General features: G+C 39.9%; 1 protein-coding gene across 1 annotated transcript; it reads left to right on the top strand.

Moving 5' to 3' along the window:
• The first annotated feature begins 2,391 nt into the window (after nucleotides 1-2,391).
• Nucleotides 2,392-15,075, top strand: LOC137281819 (motile sperm domain-containing protein 1-like). The gene is made up of 7 exons (XM_067813442.1): nucleotides 2,392-2,589; nucleotides 7,003-7,194; nucleotides 9,076-9,151; nucleotides 11,192-11,286; nucleotides 12,294-12,431; nucleotides 12,937-13,095; nucleotides 14,837-15,075. The coding sequence occupies exons 2-7, from the start codon at nucleotides 7,047-7,049 to the stop codon at nucleotides 14,866-14,868; spliced, it is 648 nt and encodes a 215-aa protein (XP_067669543.1). The 5' UTR covers nucleotides 2,392-2,589; nucleotides 7,003-7,046; the 3' UTR covers nucleotides 14,869-15,075.
• Nucleotides 15,076-20,768: the final 5,693 nt, after the last annotated feature.

Genomic DNA, 20,768 nt, shown 5'->3' with positions numbered 1-20,768 from the left:
GCTTATGGGAGGTCGCGTCAGGTAACCTTAGAGACTGACCAATCAGAACACAGCTTACCAAATCGCGAAAGTGACCGTTCGCACATACCTTTTGAAGTTTTATCTCTAAAAGGTTCGTACCCGAACGATTCCGAATGCTATTTAGTGTACGATCGCTTCCGGGTGATGCACATGCGTACGTACAACCATGACAATGGTGAGTAAACAGTCGCTGAAAATAGTGTTTTGGGCTATATCCAAGGATGTCATCTTGCGGAAATATTAGCAAATGGTAACTATGTCAACAGAAACCCCAACGCGTATATACTGCAGGTCAAATAACCGTGTTATGTGCAGATTTTTGTTTGTGGAGACATCTGTGTCAGTGACTTGACTATTTTGAAAGTCCCTCCGATCCCTAAATAGTAGCCGTTGTCTGATTGGTTAAATCAGGGAGCTTATATAGACAGCAGACAGTTGTAGAGTATCCCTGTTACGCCTCGCGTTTGATTGGACGGTCATTTGTCGCTCACGCGACCTTCTGTTAGGTTTTGTTAGAATCAGTGGTGGAGTGCAACAAAATACACTGAGAATAAGTTTACTTTGACTGATGTTTCCGGTAATTCACTTTGAGAATGTCTACCGGAGCAGACTGTATTCAGTGTAGATCTATATAAATAAATTTGCAGCCCCGTAAAGGTGACGTGCACGTACCGAAATGCAGTTATGTGGTCATTTGTAAATGTTTCATGTTCGATTGACTTTACGAATAAGAACATAATTCGTATTCACTATCTTTGATTATACCTTTGGTCATTCCATTTTTAACTAAATAAACTGAATTGGTACTTTCCCGTAACACACACCTCCCAAAGCGCACATCACTTAAAACAGCACATGTTATTGTTGGTTGCATAGGTCTTATGTCAGCTGTGCCCTTCATAATACTATGGTATTTGCCAACACCACATTAGTCGAAACTATTGCTCGTTAATTCGTTATAATTAACACACATAAGAATTTTATTATAATTAACACACATTGAAATTATTAGTTTTGGTAACATATGGTATAATGAGTATATTCAATGTCTATTATCTGCCTGTTATCAAACAGTCATTTATCGTGCTTTCCGTATTTTCCGGAAGTAAAGTTGTGTCTGTTTAACTAATTGTATAGTGTATAAACATACTGTTAATACTTCACTTTCCAGCATTATCTTTAAAGAATCAACTCCTGCCACTTATACAAAATATATGTCTGCATTCCGATCGCAAATAGTCGACACAGCCAGCTCTTCTCATAGGTCATATATTGAAGGTATAAAATGTTCACATAAACAGCTGACCATGCCTGCCCTGTGTCATTTATATAGAAAGGCTGCTGTGGTTCGGAGCGTGTGTGGATGCACCCCGCTGTTGGAAACAGCGGCTGCAGAAGCACTTAAACTTGGATCTCAGTCTCATCGTATTTTTTTCTGTATTCCTGAGATGTTGATCTACATTTTTGTGCAGACACTCCCTTTCTATCTGTACTCTAAGTTAGTGTACAAAATGGATGAATAAAATGGTTTCTGAAGGAGAGTATGGTTGCTGATCGAGAGTGGTGATATGTTAATTTTTGCGGCTGCCGTGGTCGGATCGTGTGGACGCACCCTCGTGTTGGAAACAGCGGCTGTGGAGGCACTTAAACGTGGAACTCAGTCTACCTGTATTTTTCTGTATTCCTAAGACGTTGATCTACATTTATGTGCAGACATTGCTAGTGTTGTTCCGACTGTGACCAAGCAGTGGATTACGTTTTCTCATAATGGAACACAAACGATTTTAGACCTACTGCTTTAATGTTTGAAACATTTGCCGATGGAACATATCTGGTGCTCCTAGATGTTCTTTGAGGCAATATTGTTGTAGCAGAGCAAATAAAATGCATGTGTTGCTGAATTTAATAGGTATCCAGGAAATAGTTCACTTCTGTTTGGTCATTGATAAGGGAAGTGTACGGAGAGGTTAAACAAATACCAAAGTATTCTGTACTAGACAAAGTAAGTTAGGGATATTGGTATTTTATGATTGATATTTTATCAGTGTGTGACTGAATACGTAGATCATTGTTCAAACTTTCAAACTTTTCATATATCCCTATTTTTGTCCAGTATGTAATACAGTGTGAAACACGCGTACGTACTTGGATACAGAAAATGGAAACAATAAAATAAAATACTTCTTAGCCTTTTATTTCCAACATTACAATTCTGATATTAGCATTAAATACATTAGTCGGGGTCCGATGAAAGGGTACGCTAGCCGCGCAAATGTATTTTGCGCCGCGCAAACAACATAACAGTTATATGGAATAATACGCGCGATATGAGAATGAGTACCAGACGATAAATGTAGCCCGCCACCGCGGTCTCTGAACGAAAGTTCAATAGCGACGACGCAATTGCTTCCGGTGAGGAAGTATGGTTACACACGCGAGTACACAAAAACTGATGACGTTTACAGCAAAGGATTGGGTCGAGTGACGTTTCTGACATTCACAACCAAAACAAAGTCGACAGCTGATAGATAGTACTATAATTAGCACTATACGCAGAGCTTGGAGACGGTAAGAAATGCGTAGATAATATACTGGATACTGTGTTTACATATGCATCAGTAAAACTAAACTATTCCAAACTTGTTAAGGACCTGAGGGCATCAGGTAAATTACAAGCTTATTTGAGGTATTGTCTCAAATATTCCCAGGTCACAGGTCGCTGACCCTATTAATCACACGGACGCTCAGAACAAAACATGAAATGTATTCGTTCATTTTATGTCAAGATCGATGACACGGATAACACAATGTTATTTACAGTTATGTCCCGACGGAAGCATATAATGAATTTTCGAATCTGAATAATGCTCAACATCACAAGTCTTTGTTATAGAAACAAAGGAAAAATATATTTGATCTCCGTTTTAGTTGGTGCATAAGGACTTCCCTTTCTAATTTCAGTGTTAAGTACTGACCAGTTCTGCGCTCCTGTCTTAAGACTGTTACGTTTGTTGATTGATGGTGTTGCTTCTGATATATCATAATTAATAAGATTTGAGTGAGGTTTTTGGTTTATATAACCATCCGCCAATGGCTGTCAGCAGCTGACCTACAAGCTACATTTGTTTGTCAGGTCTCATTGTAGGAGCCGACCTAAAGGTTATACAGGAGCTATTTAACAGTCATCAATGGTACTAGCTTTAATTGGACACTATAAGGATTATTCTTTTGAGATACATTGAAATTATTTATAATGTATATATATCACTGAGTACATGGAAGATACATATTGATTTGAAACAGTTTAAAATGGTTGCAATTACCTGTTCATGAGTGCATTTTTTTCTCTTATGTTTGGAAATATTCATGCTTTGTCCTGTCCCATGAAAGTTAAACAGTCATACATGCATGACTGAACTTTCGTAAACTTGTTAAAGAGTAGGCATATTTCAGGTTAAAATATAGGTCTCCAGCAACCTATGTTTGTCATAAGATTTGACTGAATGTATTTGGTTGTCATCCTAGTTACTGACTGTATAGCATTGTATGGCTATGTATAGCATTGTATCCCAAATGTCATGATATCTGTCACTGTGTAGTTTGGTCCAAACCTAAATCTCTACAGACTGCTGCTACAGAGTATTGCTGAATGCAACAAACTTTACAAGCAAATTTCAGTCTTGGTACATGTGCCCATGTCTTACCAATAAGTAGTTTGAAGGTGTGCAAAAAAGGAGGTTCATGTCATTTTCCATTAAATTTATCATTTAGTGTATTATTTTGAGAATGTTAGTCATGCCAGCTGGACAGACTGAATATGATGCATCTTTCAATGATTTCCATGCCATGCATGCAAGTAAAGCACTATTTCAGTCTCTTACCTTGTAGTCTTTTCTTATATATCAGCTGAGGTTCACAGTTCTTTTCAGCTTTGAAGATTTACCTTTTGAACCTTTAGTTATTGAATGGGTATGCCCATGGCTAAATCAGGAAAGGATTTACACTGCACATGTTTTTCAGTTAAGCCTGAGTAGAGAAAAGTTGCCTGATGATTTATGTCAATGGGGCCTGTTTGGGATTTTAAAGGATCAGTTGGGAGGGTTGCTTGAAACCCACACCCTCTCACGTCCATCCTCTTTCCCACCGTCCCATCTCCCTTCTATGCATCTGCCACATTTGGCTTGTAGTCAGTCTGCCACAGCAACCTTTGTCGTCATGGTCTTTGACCATATCATTAAATATATCTGCAAAAACATGCATTAATTGACTTTGTTAGTAGTGGTCATGGTGATGCAGAACACAACAAATTATACAGAAATGATATGGCCCAGTTGACAAGTAAATCGTCAGTCTGTATCAACCATGTTAGCAATTTGTAGTCCCTAATGTTGGTGACTCATCATATATCTGCTATATTAAAGGTCACATGCAACGTAAAATACAACTTTGCAGATTCTGATACCTTTTGGTATCCACATACCGAAATAAATCATCAAAAATGCCAATTCAACCTACAAAGTTGAAAAAAAACGCGATGAAAAAAAGCCCGCGAAATCGAAGTTCAAACGATTCACTAAATTCCCGGGAAAACTTGTTTCAGCTGCACTGCTGCGCTGCGCCATTAACGCATACACAGTGAATAGGTTCGCGGAGCTCGAAACAGGATGTGTGTCTGGATGATGCTTTGTACTTGGTCAAACGACAGTTCGCAGCCACGCAGTGGTTCACCATCTCAGCATATGTTGATTGAATCGAACGCAAATGCAGAAAAAATGAGCATGTGTTTACAAAATCCATCGTCTATATATATGCACACAGCTGAGCGAATCGACAAATGAGTCAACCAATGAAAACTCCCCGTTACACTTGAGTGCATATCCACCCGGTCTGACTGGGTTCGGTATCACGGCCACTTCGTTTCGAGAGCGGTGGACCCGAGTACAAAATATTGCACTTTTGCTTCGCAATTACACCCATATAATGTTGTTTATTTGCTTTTTCTTAATCGGTTTTGCATTTTATAAATCATGAATAAGTGAAAACTGTGTTTTAATTATGTTTGAATTTTTGGTTGCATGTGACCTTTAATATTTTGTAAAAACTTTATGCTAACAAAATAAGAGTGTAGCCATTACTGATGTACAGCAGTTCTGTGAATCCATCTGGTACAAGAATTTCACTTGGTGACAGTGTATATGTCCACATCATTGAGGTGACCAGGGTTGATGCAGTGGCTTAGTGGTTAAAGCATTTGCTTGTCACGTCAAACACCGAGGTTCAGTTCCCAAATGGGTACAATGTGTGATGCCCATTTCTGGTGTCTCTACCGTGATATTGCTGGCGTTTTGCTAAAAGCAGCATAAAACTGCACTCACACAACACATGGGTGATCGGAAAACCTAAACTTTAACATAGACTTGCAACTGTCATCAGTGGTCATGGTGCTTGAATTGTTGTTCAGAACACACCCAAGGTTCTCATTTTGATGTTTTCAACAAGCTAAGATTATTCCCTGGCGATCCTTTAATTTTAAACAGATAGACACTGTGCACTGGATGGTTTCTAATATTGTACTAGTTAGGAATCAGGAACGTACTTCAACTAGCAGTTCACTGACTCTCTAAACAAGAACATTCTTTCTCTGTGCCGTATTGCCTTGCAGTGCCTAAATTTGTTCATGAGTCTGTGTATGTGTCAGGATAGACCTGATCTTCAGCAGTCCATACTTGCTGTAAGACAAGAGTTGACTAACTGAGTGGTCAAGTTTGCTGACTATCATTATTTGTTATTATAGGATATTTATATAGAGCACATATCCATGCAACTGGTGCTTGCTTAAGATGCTGTTATTAGGATGTCAGTCTCAATGTCATATTGTATTATCAGTATCAACTACCAGGGGAGTATACAACTCTGCCTGCCACTAGGCGCAATGAGTTTATTGTTGCTCACTCATCCTAATGATATACCCAGGTTACAGCTGGGTAGACTGGGACACACAGTCACAGTACTTTGTACAAGTTTACTGCATGTTGCTGTGTCCACAACTAACTGGGTGTTTTGCATGTATTCATGTGGCCCCCATCTGGTCGTATACAAAAAGGAATGTAACTCTGGTTTCTTGTCATGTATTCATGTGGCCCCCATCTGGTCGTATACGAAAAGGAACGTAACTCTGGTTTCTTGTCATGTATTCATGTGGCCCCCATCTGGTCGTATACAAAAAGGAATGTAACTCTGGTTTCTTGTCATGTATTCATGTGGCCCCCATCTGGTCGTATACAAAAAGGAATGTAACTCTGGTTTCTTGTCATGTATTAATGTAGCCCCCATCTGGTCATATACAAAAAGGAATGTAACTCTGGTTTCTTGTCATGTATTCATGTGGCCCCCATCTGGTCTCATACGAAAAGGAATGTAACTCTGGTTTCTTGTCATGTATTCATGTGGCCCCCATCTGGTCGTATACAAAAAGGGATGTAACTCTGGTTTCTTGTCATGTATTCATGTGGCCCCCATCTGGTCGTATACGAAAAGGAATGTAACTCTGGTTTCTTGTCATGTATTCATGTGGCCCCCATCTGGTCGTATACAAAAAGGAATGTAACTCTGGTTTCTTGTCATGTATTCATGTGGCCCCCATCTGGTCGTATACAAAAAGGAATGTAACTCTGGTTTCTTTTCATGTATTCATGTGGCCCCCATCTGGTCGTATACAAAAAGGAATGTAACTCTGGTTTCTTGTCATGTATTCATGTGGCCCCCATCTGGTCGTATACAAAAAGGGATGTAACTCTGGTTTCTTGTCAAGTTTCTGAAATGGTAGGCATAAACATGAACACTAACTGTTTTCATTTTTTCCTTTGCTGTTCAGAATACATTAACTATCGACAGTTATGACACAGTGAAATACAAATTATACAAGGGATTTGTTTCAGTTTTTGAATCAATATGTGAAAAAAGATAAATTCATTTCTTTAGATCACTTCGTCTGGTCTCTGTCTGATGACGTCGGACAACTCGGCATGCAAAGTCCAGCCTCCCAGCTAGGCGAGGGGAAACTGCCGGTCTTTGTCTTCCCATCAAGCCTCGCTTTCTACTCAGACGACCAAGCAACACACAAACAGGTGCTCACCCTCTACAACCCGTACGATGCTGCTCTCAAGTTCAAAGGTAAGGGATGATAACACAGGATTCTTGTATGTAGGATTAGGCTGACTATCATAGCAGCACTACTTTGTGGCATGTACTTCCAGCAGTTGACTGTTTCATATCATAGATTGGAGCAGTGAGGTAGCCTCGTGGTTGATGCATTTACTCGCCACACCAAAGACTTGAGTTTGATTCCTCACATGGGTACAATGTGTGAAACCAATTTTTCGTGTCCCCTGCTGTGATATTGATTGAATATGGCTAAGAGCGGCATTAAACTAAATATCACTCACTCACATAGATCAGTAGCCATGGTTACCGAAGCTGACACAGTTTACAGTGGATCATGTTATGCAAATAATGTTGAAAACTCGAAGGACCCTGGAACCTCCTTACGTATGAACAGTGAACTGAAAATATGAAGGTAAAGAGAGACCAATTTCATTTCTTGTTCTATGGATCTGCTAGTCATATTTTTTTTTCAAGGAAAAGAAAAATTTCCCGCTCAAAAAAAATTCCTAATGTTAATGGGGTATACTTGAAAATACTTTTGAAATCAGTGTGAAATCTAAGCTCACTCAACGTACGTTTACTCGATATAAACAAACTGAAATAGTTTACTTGGAAGCTCATGTGAGTTTTGCTTTGACTGGTGATTTTGTTTTTAAAAAAATCCCTCCTTCCTTTAGGTTTTCAGATTACAAAAATCCCTAGAACAAGAAATAAAATTGGTCTGTCCTAAAGGCTGAATCACAAGTGACATGTTAGTCAGGTGTTGAGTAAAGATTGAGAGAGTAACGGTAGTATGACTCCAGTACCTTGTCTGAAGGCCCGGTCTGTAATAGTTCTGTTTAGACTGATGGGGTTAGCAAATGATACTCCACAAGGGAACACACAATTCAGCAATAAACGTTTGCTGAACACCATAGTTGGGACATAATGATGCAGAGTTGTATCAGCATGTGCTTGTCCAATTCATTGTGCTGTCATCAAAAGACATTAGTTTTCAATACTAATTAAACCCTGCTGACAAGGATGTAGATCTGACCTATTTGTGTGATTATCTGTGACATTGTCGTGGTAGATGAGTAGAGACATAGTCTGCATCTATTGCTTTTATGATAAGACATGGTACACACTTGATTCATGAGCCCTGTAACGGGTATGGGGTATGGAACGTATTCGTTGTCGGGTTACTTTATGTCCCATCTCAACGGTTTGCTTCAAAGAGATATAAAAATCAGATTGGAGACAAAAATAAATAAAGTCCATGGAAATCTTTGAATTCATTTGCACAAACCCGTATAGATCTGAGTTAGATTTGATCTTCAGCAACCCATGTTTGTCGGAGGCAACTTACGGGATCAGCTGGTCAGGATCTCTGACTTTGCAGACAGTAAGTGAGTTGAGTTTTACGCCACAGCAATATTCCAGCTATATGGCGGCGGTCTGTAAATAATCGAGTCTGGATCAGACAATCCAGTGATCAACAACATGAACACCAATCTGTACAATTGGGAACCAATGACATGTGTCTACCAAGGTAGCAAGCATGACCACCTGATTTCGTTAGTCGCCTCTTACGACAAGCATAGTCGCCCTTTTATGGCAAGCATGGGTTGCTGAAGGCCTATTCTACCCTGGGATCTTCATGGATCCCTTGTTGACAGATGTCATTGAATACCAAATGATGAAATTGATGCTCATGCTTTTGCTCACTGGATTTATTATTTATGGACTGCTGCCATATAGCTAAAATATTGCTGAGTGCTGCGTTTTACAAGGAAACTTATCAATCGCTGGACAGTTGGCAGATGTCTGATGGTTGATTGCTCAAAACTGAAATTTGCCCTGATTACTCATTAAGAAATCAGTACTAATTACAGTTACTTCCCCTTTCAGTCTTGTGTACAGCACCGAGGAAGTACACAGTGGTTGACTCGGAGGGAACCATCCGTCCACGGTGCTGTGTTGATATGTATGTACCTTTTACTACAGCTTTGTCTCCAAACAGGAAATATACAAGGCCGAGATTTTCATATATCTCTTAGCGCAAAGATAATCGTAACTTAATGTAAATGTATTTCACTTATGACCATGCAAGCACTAAGAGAGATTCGAAAATCCAACATTCTATGCTTTGAAATAGCTTTGTCTGCAAATCAGTCATTTAATTTGTGTCACGTTCACGATAAAATATTCCCTTTGGAAATGCTTGTAAACAACATATTGCTAAGAATGAAATAAGTCAACTTAATAAGTGTCTAAAATTTACTAAATGTCCTGCCTTCTTATTGTTTATGGTAATCATGTTAAGATATTAACCAAATGAAAATTGAACACTTGTTTGCATTGACAATATTTGTCACTAGTTTGGTTTTGTCTGTTACATTTCATAAGAACTACAAATTCAGTCCAAGCCATGATTGAAATTATCTTAAAGACTTCAAGAAAGTAATGTCCCTAATATGCTCCTCTTCCTTAAAAAACGTGAAATTTGCAAATGCATTGTATGCATGTTTCGTCTTTATTCTTGGTCCATTAAGTAACATTATCTAGCCTCATGTAAGATTGTCGAGATTTGATTGGTCCACGTGACTCTGATAAAATACCATGTACATCCATCACGATCCGTGAGCGGGAGTATAAAAGTCGTGTAATCCCGCTACGAAAGTCATATCACCCAGCTATGCCTCAGTGACAACGCGAAGTGAGAAAAGTGTGCATCTTTAGTAACGTGTGGTGCATTGAGGTCAAACGATCTGCTGGTGTCAACATGGCAGCAATGAAACATGTTGTGTTATGTGTTGTTTTGTTTTGATGTAGTGAAAACATTCAGCTAGATATATGCATTATCACATCGTGTCGAGGGAAATACAGGGTTTTATCAGTCCCTCGTAAGGTTGTATTCCCTTTATCAGTCCCATATTAAGGTTGGATGCAACCTTACGAGGGACTGATAAAACACGGTATTTCCCTCGACATTATGTGATAACTTATATAACCAGTAAAATTTTAATAAATGACACTAACCAATTAATTTTTCAATGATTGATCAGTTGTAATCAATCAGTCATCAATTATGAGATTTTAACCAATTCCCATCGATTGTATCACTTCTCTGTATACACACTCCATGTGTGTTGTCTGTGGGCTATCCTGAGTATGTATGACAAACAGGAGACTCAGTCGGTTGATCAACATTTTCTGTCATATGTAACAGCTTGTGGCTTTGGCAGTGGGCATTCATGCATGTTATGATCATATTTTTCTTAGTGTTAATATTCATGATTATGTTAATAATAATAGTCATTGTGAACTGTATAGTCTCAGCTGCAGTGTAATTTGTTTTGGAAAATGGGATTTGAAGTCTTCTGGACTATGTTCAGTACATGAATACTTTTTATGATAAACATGTTAATTTGTCATTCCCAAATTTGAAAATAAACTTTCTGTAACTGGGCAAAAATTATTAGGATAATTCCTATAAAGTGTGGTCTTATATTCACATTCTGCTAATATGCATTAAATTTCTCGTCATTGTGTTTTAGACAGGATAGAATTATGTCTTTCTTATCTTTAAAAATCCTGGGGATATATTTAAGTGATCATTTGTGCACAACATAACTTTGTTTGTAGCATGCACAGTTACTGAATGATCTGTAAGATGATGCAGTTCCTTGGCTGTGCTGGTGTATGTTCAGGCCCCTAATGTGACAGGTTGATGCATAAAACTACACTCACTCACATTTTCACACTGCACTTTTTCTGCTGTGTTTGACTAAAGACAAAAGTTTTGGCAAATTCAGTATATTCTTGATCTGTTAGATAGTTTAGGTGTAGGTTGTTAGTCAGTAGTTGCTAGGGAACTGATAAACAATGTTCATTTGACATTTTGTACAAACTCTTGAAATTTACATCTGGTACTTGACTAGGGCTGGATTCCTGACCTCAGAGTGTGCAGACTTTGTATTCTCTCTACAACACCTCTGTAACAGTTGTCTCCCTTTGATTGCAGAGTCATCCGACACATCGACATTTGCATAAACAATGAGGGAGTCAAGGATAAGTTCCGTATTCAAGTTACAGAGTATGGCCAAAAGAAAATGCTAGGTATGGCTAATTCAGTTCCTGTCAGTGAGCATAGGGGAATATCTGTGTTCCTCTTGGTGATCTGACCCTTTAGGACCCGGGTTAGAATTGGTTTTTGGTAACCCGTGCTTGTTGTAAGAGACAACTGTAAGATAGGGTGGTTGTGTAGATTTTTGCCAGTGGTGTTCATCACCAGATTGTCTGGACCAGACTGGATTATTTCTAGTCCATGGCCTTAAAGCTGGAATGTGGCTCAGAGCGAGGTCAGCCTACCAAGAAACAAGTTAGTGAGGGCACCTGTTGAGTTTTCAATACAGACACTCTTCCTTGTGCTTGTTTTAAAGGTCAGATGATTCAGGTGATTTGCTTCTGGGTTAACTAACAATCTTCCTGCTGTAGATAATGAGAGTGCGAGCAATCTCTGGTTGATACAAATTTTACAGCTGCCTCTCCTTCTCCTGTCACTTAGCACACTGAACCTGATGCGGATTGTGAATGTTATATTGGCAGTGAACCTGATGTTGACAGTGGACCTGATACTGACAGTGAACTGATATTGACAATGAACCTGACATTGACAGTAAGCCAGATATTTACAGTTAATGATACACAGTGAACCTGATACTGACAGTGAACCTCATATTGACAGTGAACCTAATATTGACAGTAAACTTGATACCAATAGTGAACCTGATACTGACAGTGAACCTATTATTGACAGTGAACCTGATACTGACAGTAAGCCCAATACTGACAGTAAGCCCAATACTGACAGTAAACCTGATTTGACACTAAATCTGATATTGACAGTGATTGAGTTGAACCAATATTGACAGTGAATGCTATATTGATAATAAGCCTGATACTAACAGTGAACCAGATACTGACAGTAAGCCTGTTACTGACACTAAACCACATATTGATTATGAACCTGATACTGACAGTGAACCTGATATTGACAGTAACCTTTATACTGATAGTGAACCTGATACTGACAGTGAACCAGATGCCTGTTATGTGTTGTGCAGGGAGGAAGGATGTCTCCTCAGTATTACTGCCAAGGAAGGACAGCGTTGTGCCCCCCGATGATGACTTCCAGTCACTCCCCTCTCGCACAACAGAGGGCGCTGACAGTCAACAGTCCCTCGCATCACGACACGGACATGGTCAGTATACGTCACAGACACACTGGAGATTGACAGACTTTTTTAATTCAAAATTTCACTTAAATATTGATGAAATAAAAACCAGAATTAGATCTTAGAACATGGCATACAGGCTTATTTGGGTAAACAGTAGGTGAGTGTCTTGCATGTTACTATATGCAATCTCAGCAGTATTGGTGCTCTGTGGCCACAAATCAGATGAAATTATGCAACGTTGGTCATAGAGAGTGCCTGGATGGGTGACGGCCTGTTGGAGCTTGACTCCTGGAAGATTCTAGGACGTCTGTCCTGCCTCACACTGAAGCATCTATGTGGGCAAGTGGATTTGTTCAAAATCACCTATGTTCACCTAGCTGAAAATGGATACCAGGTGGTATAAGTCATTAACCTTCTAATTCCTCAAATAGTTTGTATATCATGTTGTGTGCTCTGAGAGCATTCACTGCTATAAAAGTGGCAAGGTTATTACTATTATCATAATCAGATATGTTTCTGTTTCCTTCAGCGAGACCAGTGGGCTCGGGACCTGGTTTCATTGTGATCTGTGCCGCCATTGCATGCATCGTTGCTCTAGCCATGCCCTCGCAGGGAGAGAAAGAATCACGCCTGCCTGAATACCTTCATGTGTCGCAGCAACAAAAGCTGATAGCTGCGTATATACTAGGTGAGTAGTTACATATATACATACAAGATCCGGGTTAGAATTGATCTTCAGCAACTCCTGCTTGTCGGAAGAGGCGACACTGGCTTAGTTGACACATATCATAGGTTCCCAGTTCCGCAGATCGATGTTCATGATGTCGATCACTGGATTGTCTGGTCCAGATTCGACTATTTTCTGATTGCCACCATATAGCTGGAATATTGCTGAGAGAGACATTGTTACGTTTAAAAATTGACGTGACGAAAGGTGTAAGAAATCCTCACAGAACCAGCAAAACATCACACTGACAAGTTTGATATTTCAATGATAATTTATATTGAGCAACACAAAGGCAAAAATATACAGATTCACAAGAGAGGTTTCATGTACAAAACAACTGAATCAGTTCTTAAGTAATGGGTCACAAATATAATGTCAACTCACTCTAAGTCTTGATGTGAGAGTGATAGCTATGCAGAATGTAACACAGCCAGCTGTCAGGCAGCAGTTATGAAGATCAAGCGTTGATGGAGGCAGGAGAATATATAAACTCCACTAATCTGTGTGTATTTCTACCCATGAAGGTCCCAGGGTAGAATAGGCGACTATGCTTGTCGTAAGAGGCGACTAACAGGATCGGGTGGTCAGGCTTGCTGACTTGGTTGGCACATGTCATTGGTTCCCAATTGCACAGATCAATGCTCATGTTGTTGATCACTGGATTGTCTGGTGCAGACTTAATAATTTACAGACCGCTGCCATATAGCTGAAATATTGCTGAGTGCGGCGTAAACTAAACTCACTCACTCCACTCACTGTGTGTATTTCTGTGTCGACAACATTGCAACTAGCCTTTATATGTAAAGTCAACATTTCCTGAAAGTTTGAGCACATACAACCATCACTTGCCATCAGCGTAGAGTTCTCTAGAACAGCCTACTGGAAGTCAAAAGTTAATGAAGACACAAAGTTAAAGGGAGGTAACTCTAAAGAACTTCCTGAAACCTGCTGCCAAAATACTAAAAGTACTGACTATTTATGACACGGAATGTGACCCATACTAATTGTCATTCAGAACACTAAACGTTGTGACCCAGTAATAATTATTACTTAATTAATAATGTAATTTACAGAAAATACACTTGCGTAACAACATATAGCTGAACTCACTCACATATATACAAGGTTTTTCGTCGGTGGGGCAGCCTAGTGCTTAAGGTGTTCACTAGAACTTCTAGAATCTATTCTTTACTCACAAAGTGTAGTCCCAAATACAACATATTACATTTACACTGGGTCAGAAGCACATCCAGATCCCTTCTGTAGATGCAACTTGTTTTCATAAAATTCTTGTTTTTTATTCCCCATAACACATTTGGTTGGGGGTTATCAAAATGGACTCTGTCCATGCCTGCATCCATGCACATTCATCTATTCCAGAGCACAACTTTAAAAATGTTCAATATTTCTTCAAACTTGGCACAAAGATAGATCAGGTTGTTACTGGTGCCTTTTGGTAGATTTGGAATTCTGAGGAAAATATTTTTTGGCATTTCCATATCAACAAGCTTGATGTCAACTGAATTTGGTGGAAGTGTTCTTTTCCGGGCAGACCTTTACAACCATGCAATACTCGTCTCCCTCTTTTCTATATACACACCAAAATATTTCACATTGTCAAAATTAATTGACATATTCATGAAGAGTATTTTGCCATTGTGGGATATATTGATGACTTTGTCCTCTTGTTTATATCTTGCAGGTTTAGTTACCATGGTGATCCTGCGGGTATGACGCTGGCTGAAGTAGGAGCGGATGTCCTGCATATCTCACCCCCAACATCTCCACACTTCCCCGCCCTCTCACGTCTTTCAGTTCATTCTTTTAATTAGTTCACACAGATCAACTTGTACATTTTATGATTTGATATATATGAATGCTTGTGTAAGTTGTTCTCTGAACTGTGTGCAATAAAGATCAATGTGACTTTTCATGCCAAAAGTTTGTTAGCGTTATATGTAGAGGACATCAACCATGAAAATCAGGATTTGCTGCTGTTCTGAATGGATGTAAGAGCTATACAAGTTTGTGCAGTGATAGTAACTGTCACTTCACAAACTACATCTACAGAAATATTGTATTGTATTCTATTCAACTTTTGGGTAACCCAGTATACACCTTCTATATGGTAAAAGTGTCCTCAGTGAACCAGCTTCTGAAAGTGTACAAGCAAAATATACATAATAAACAGGAAACACCTTCTTTGGTCCTGGCATTGAGGGATTTATAGTCTTCAAAGCTAATGAAAATGTTAGACTTCATTAACTTTATCCTCAACGTATTACTCACATCAACGGATTCTGATAAATTTCATTTTTGTTGAGTGGAAAACGGTTAAGATGTGAAGGTTAGGGTTATGCTTTCCATGTGAAGTACAGGTGCTAGTACGTTTGGAGTCAAGACCCATACTTCGAACCCTGTGAAGTACAGATGCTAGTTCGTTTGGAGTCAAGACCAATACTTCGAACCCTGTGAAGTACAGGTGCTAGTACGTTTGGAGTCGAGACCCATACTTCGAACCCTGTGAAGTACAGATGCTAGTTCGTTTGGAGTCAAGACACATACTTCGAACCCTGTGAAGTACAGGTGCTAGTACGTTTGGAGTCAAGACACATACTTCGAACCCTGTGAAGTACAGGTGCTAGTATGTTTGGAGTCAAGACACATACTTCGAACCCTGTGAAGTACAGGTGCTAGTACGTTTGGAGTCAAGACACATACTTCGAACCCTGTGAAGTACAGGGGCTAGTACGTTTGGAGTCAAGACCAATACTTCGAACCCTGTGAAGTACAGGTGCTAGTACGTTTGGAGTCAAGACACATACTTCGAACCGTGTGAAGTACAGGTGCTAGTACGTTTGGAGTCAAGACACATACTTCGAACCCTGTGAAGTACAGGTGCTAGTACGTTTGGAGTCAAGACCCATACTTCGAACCCTTCGAAGTACAGATGCTAGTTCGTTTGGAGTCGAGACACATACTTCGAACCCTGTGAAGTACAGGTGCTAGTACGTTTTGAGTCAAGACACATACTTCGAACCCTGTGAAGTACAGGGGCTAGTACATTTGGAGTCAAGACACATACTTCGAACCCTGTGAAGTACAGGTGCTAGTACGTTTGGAGTGAAGACACATACTTCGAACCCTTCGAAGTACAGGTGCTAGTACGTTTGGAGTCAAGACACATACTTCGAACCCTGTGAAGTACAGGTGCTAGTACGTTTGGAGTCAAGACACATACTTCGAACCCTTCGAAGTACAGGTGCTAGTACGTTTGGAGTCAAGACACATACTTCGAACCCTGTGAAGTACAGATGCTAGTACGTTTGGAGTCAAGACCAATACTTCGAACCCTGTGAAGTACAGATGCTAGTACGTTTGGAGTCAAGACCCATACTTTGAACCCTGTGAAGTACAGATGCTAGTTCGTTTGGAGTCAAGACCAATACTTCGAACCCTGTGAAGTACAGGTGCTAGTACGTTTGGAGTCAAGACACATACTTCGAACCCTTCGAAGTACAGGTGCTAGTACGTTTGGAGTCAAGACACATACTTCGAACCCTGTGAAGTACAGGTGCTAGTACGTTTGGAGTCAAGACACATACTTCGAACCCTTCGAAGTACAGGTGCTAGTACGTTTGGAGTCAAGACACATACTTCGAACCCTGTGAAGTACAGGTGCTAGTACGTTTGGAGTCAAGACACATACTTCGAACCCTTCGAAGTACAGATGCTAGTACGTTTGGAGTCAAGACACATACTTCGAACCCTGTGAAGTACAGGGGCTAGTACGTTTGGAGTCAAGACCAATACTTCGAACCCTGTGAAGTACAGGTGCTAGTACGTTTGGAGTCAAGACACATACTTCGAACCCTTCGAAGTACAGGTGCTAGTACGTTTGGAGTCAAGACACATACTTCGAACCCTGTGAAGTACAGGTGCTAGTACGTTTGGAGTCAAGACACATACTTCGAACCCTCAGTTCAGTTTGTGTCATCGAATCGCCATCACGCAATGACAGTTGTGAAACCACCCCGGCAAGTTAATGATAGCTTCATGTATCTACAAATCATTATTAGTAAGGGCGGTTGGGACGCCTAGTGGATGAATCGTCAGCCAAGGGCCCACGTTTGATTTCTACATGGGTACAGTGTGTGAAGCTCTCTTCCTGTGTCCTTTGACATTTCTGGAATATTGCTAAAAGCTTCGTAAAACCATGCACGGTCACTCATTTCAGATACAGACATTGTGCACGTCTTGTCGATACAGACACATGAAGTGAACATAGTTGTACGGCTTGTATAGGGCTGAAAGGTAACTTTTAGGTTTGTGGTTCAGTTGCAACAAAACAATTGAAAATCTGGTCAGGTTCACATGCAGTCCGTCCCCTTGACCAAGGCCTAGATTTTCGAAGGTCTCTTAGCTCTACGTTTGTCGTAAGTGTATGTTAGTGTATGGCGTCTTAGAGCTAAGATAGCTTCGAAAAGCTATACCCAGGATCGTAGAGAACAGTGCCAGTTATACTGAGCCACCGATGTCATTTCCATAGACTTACATGTTATTTCAGTATAGCATATATAGTTTTCATAAGTTCAGTTTTCTTAAGATCCAAATCACATTTTGCACATTTGTGAGGAATCATCTTACCTACAATCATGTAATTTCTGTTTAATTTTCCGTTACTTACTTATCGAATAGCAACAATTTAATCAGCATATGTACAGTGTCTTTGAACACATTTAACATGGCGGTCTGTGGGATTGTGCATTATGGAAGCTTAGGTAAGCTGATAAATGTGATGTCATTAGTTAAATGGTGAACTGAACTCACGTGCGCAGAGCAGAGATTTTTTCACATTTGCATGTCAGATTTGACAAAGATTCATACTAAACATACTCCATGAAAATATTTCATGCTGCAGTGAAATAACGTATGTGATTGAAGACAAGAGTTTTTACGGATGACAACTTCTTTATTGTGAAGAGTCACGACGTTTCGAAGTATGTTCTTACTTCTTCATGAGGTGAATGCTTGTATGTGTATGGATATGACGTCAAGAGGTTCAGCATGACTGGCACGGGTCTGCATAGACGGATCCAAAATACTGATGGTAATGCTTGCTCAGCTTCATGACAATATGAAAAGGTCGGGGTTGGGTGGGGTGGGGTGGGGTGGGGTGGGGTGATTATTAAGTACCATGTGTATATATGCGGCGGTGCAGATGTTGACATCGTTATCCAGCCCCACTCTCCAGCAGCCAGCTACACCATCAGGAGGAGAGTATCTAGTGTCCTTGTCTTCAACAAAATTCAGCACCATCGTGAGACCAAAGTCTTCACTCTAACCAACATCTGAGAACATCAACAGCAACAGTAGCAGGATTTCCACTTGAGATCATCCATCCTGACCCCGGGTTCAAGGTTTCCGGGTTCATTGCTGAACCTTAGTGCAATATGGAAGGTGATGGACACACGTTTAATGTATTCAATAGACTATAATTTGTGTAATAGACTGTGAAAATGTTTGCATTTCTTCCATGGTGTGCACGTGCTAGAATGCCGTGAAAATGTCTCTGTAACTCAAGTATCATCAAGGAATCAAAGACATTTCATGGATTATACTTCATAATCTTGCGATTGAATATGGGTACGTTGTTTTCAAGACATATGGCACCAATAACTCTTGCCAAATCAACTGTAGAATCTGCCGTTTGGGAGACGGGGCTCCTTCCTTATCTATCTTGGCTTTCAACATAACCTTCGCAGCATCCGGCATCTCGAATTGATCAGATGACCATCGTACATTTCTTGATATGATTCATATCATTTGTATGTAGGAGAACTGGTGGAGGTACAATTTTCAAACGCGCAGCCATCATATACCATTCACAACAAGAAAAGTAGGGGATATTGGGTTTACGAGACTGACAAACTGCAAATGATGACGACAGGAAGGAAACAGATGATGAAGAGAAATTAAAGAAATTTGACAATTTATTCCATTCGTTAGGAAATGTTTCATCTGTATGGATATATATTACCTCTTCTCATATGCATTGGCATTGGGTAGTGGTATGCTCGTAAAATGGAATATCCCCTACTTTTTTAATGATATATTATATAATAGTTTGGGAAGTTGCATAAATCTGCAAAAAATATCTTAAATAGGCGGTGGTAGTTATGTATTGCCGTGTAAACTTGCTGAAATATATTTACGATTGAGTACATATATCAGTCTTGTTCTTCGTTCATTTGCTAACTCTGAGCAGTCGGTGGTTTTATGTTCAGACAACATCACGTGTTTAAGCTGCAGAATTCGTTTCTGAATAAATGTATATCGTTATAATCAGAGAAAACTGTTGATAAACAACGTACATGTATGTCGCTTCCGATAGGGTGTACAAAATAGTTCTAAGTAAACCTAATCTCAGTTTTATTTAACCGGCAAAATGGTTTAATTCTAAGGATTATCGTTATCACTTTCTCATAACTGGCAATATTCCGTTTGTGAGAATGCACTACAGATCTTAAGAGATAGAGATGCTACTTTTTGTCAACCATCGGTTAAGTCATAAGAAGCAACATTTCAGCATGATGTTTGGCTTGCGACGATGTCGGTCACAAGGATATGATTCCACCAGGTCATAAGACAGAGTGACTGAGTGGGTTGGGTTTTACGCCGCACTCAGCAATATTCTAGTTATATGGCAGCGATCTGTAAATAATAGCATCTGGCCCAAACATCCGGTGATCAACAGCATGAGCATCGATCTACTCAACTGGGATACGGTGACATGTGTCAATCAAGTCAGCGAGCCTAACCACCCGCTCTCGTTACTCGCCTCTTATGACAAGCACGGGTTACTGAAGGCCAAATTCTAACACGGATCTTCACATGTCAAAAGTCATAAGATCCACAATTATCAATGTCACGAATGCCAGCTAGCGTTCTAAATAAACTGTCAGCAAGCCAATCATTTCGTATAAGCCCGTTAGGTTGCAAAACCCTACTTTTAGATGGTAATTAGGGCTTGCCAAACTCTCATTTTCAAACTCAGGGTATGAGCCCGGGCTTTTTTTTCATAGTGGGAGATATACACCCCTCACGGCGAAGGGCCATGGATGACGTCTTCAGCTAGTTGCAAGGGAGACAACCCACACCACCACCGTCCAAAGACATATTGTAAAAGTGGTGCTTGTTATTAACCTAGCTGGGGGTAAGCGAACAAGGAATTACTTCTCAAAGTCAGTATACGGTGTCTGCAAGGATAAACAGCCATTACTACTACTACTATTATTATTATAGGATACGTATTTAGCGCACATATTCACACATCTATATAGCACATGCTGAAGACGCTGGTATTGGAAATCTCAACAGCGGATCGTAGAGTCAAGCTCAACTCTCAGGGGAACATGCAACTCTTGCAGCCACAAGGCGTACCGAGTTATTGCAATTTTCTCATCCTTACGAGATACCATACACACTCACACAGACACACGCGGAGGCACATACCCGTGCATAAATAAATACAGCAATCGTGAAAGCGACATTAAGCACTATTTCACCCCACAAATATCGTTGATCGTTATAACTTTCTAACTTTAATGACGAGGGAATGTATCTGAAATTAC

The sequence above is a fragment of the Haliotis asinina genome, chromosome 4, assembly GCF_037392515.1.
Source record: "Haliotis asinina isolate JCU_RB_2024 chromosome 4, JCU_Hal_asi_v2, whole genome shotgun sequence".
NCBI classification, from domain to species: domain Eukaryota; kingdom Metazoa; phylum Mollusca; class Gastropoda; order Lepetellida; family Haliotidae; genus Haliotis; species Haliotis asinina.
This window is presented reverse-complemented; position numbering and strand designations above follow the sequence as displayed.

Coding starts and splice junctions, on each gene's coding strand:
- LOC137281819 (XM_067813442.1), top strand. CDS start 7,047: ATGCAAAGTCCAGCCTCCCAGCTAGGCGAGGGGAAACTGCCGGTCTTT. Junction 11,287..12,293: donor TGGCCAAAAGAAAATGCTAG/GTATGGCTAATT, acceptor TGTGTTGTGCAG/GGAGGAAGGATGTCTCCTCA. Junction 13,096..14,836: donor GATAGCTGCGTATATACTAG/GTGAGTAGTTAC, acceptor TATATCTTGCAG/GTTTAGTTACCATGGTGATC.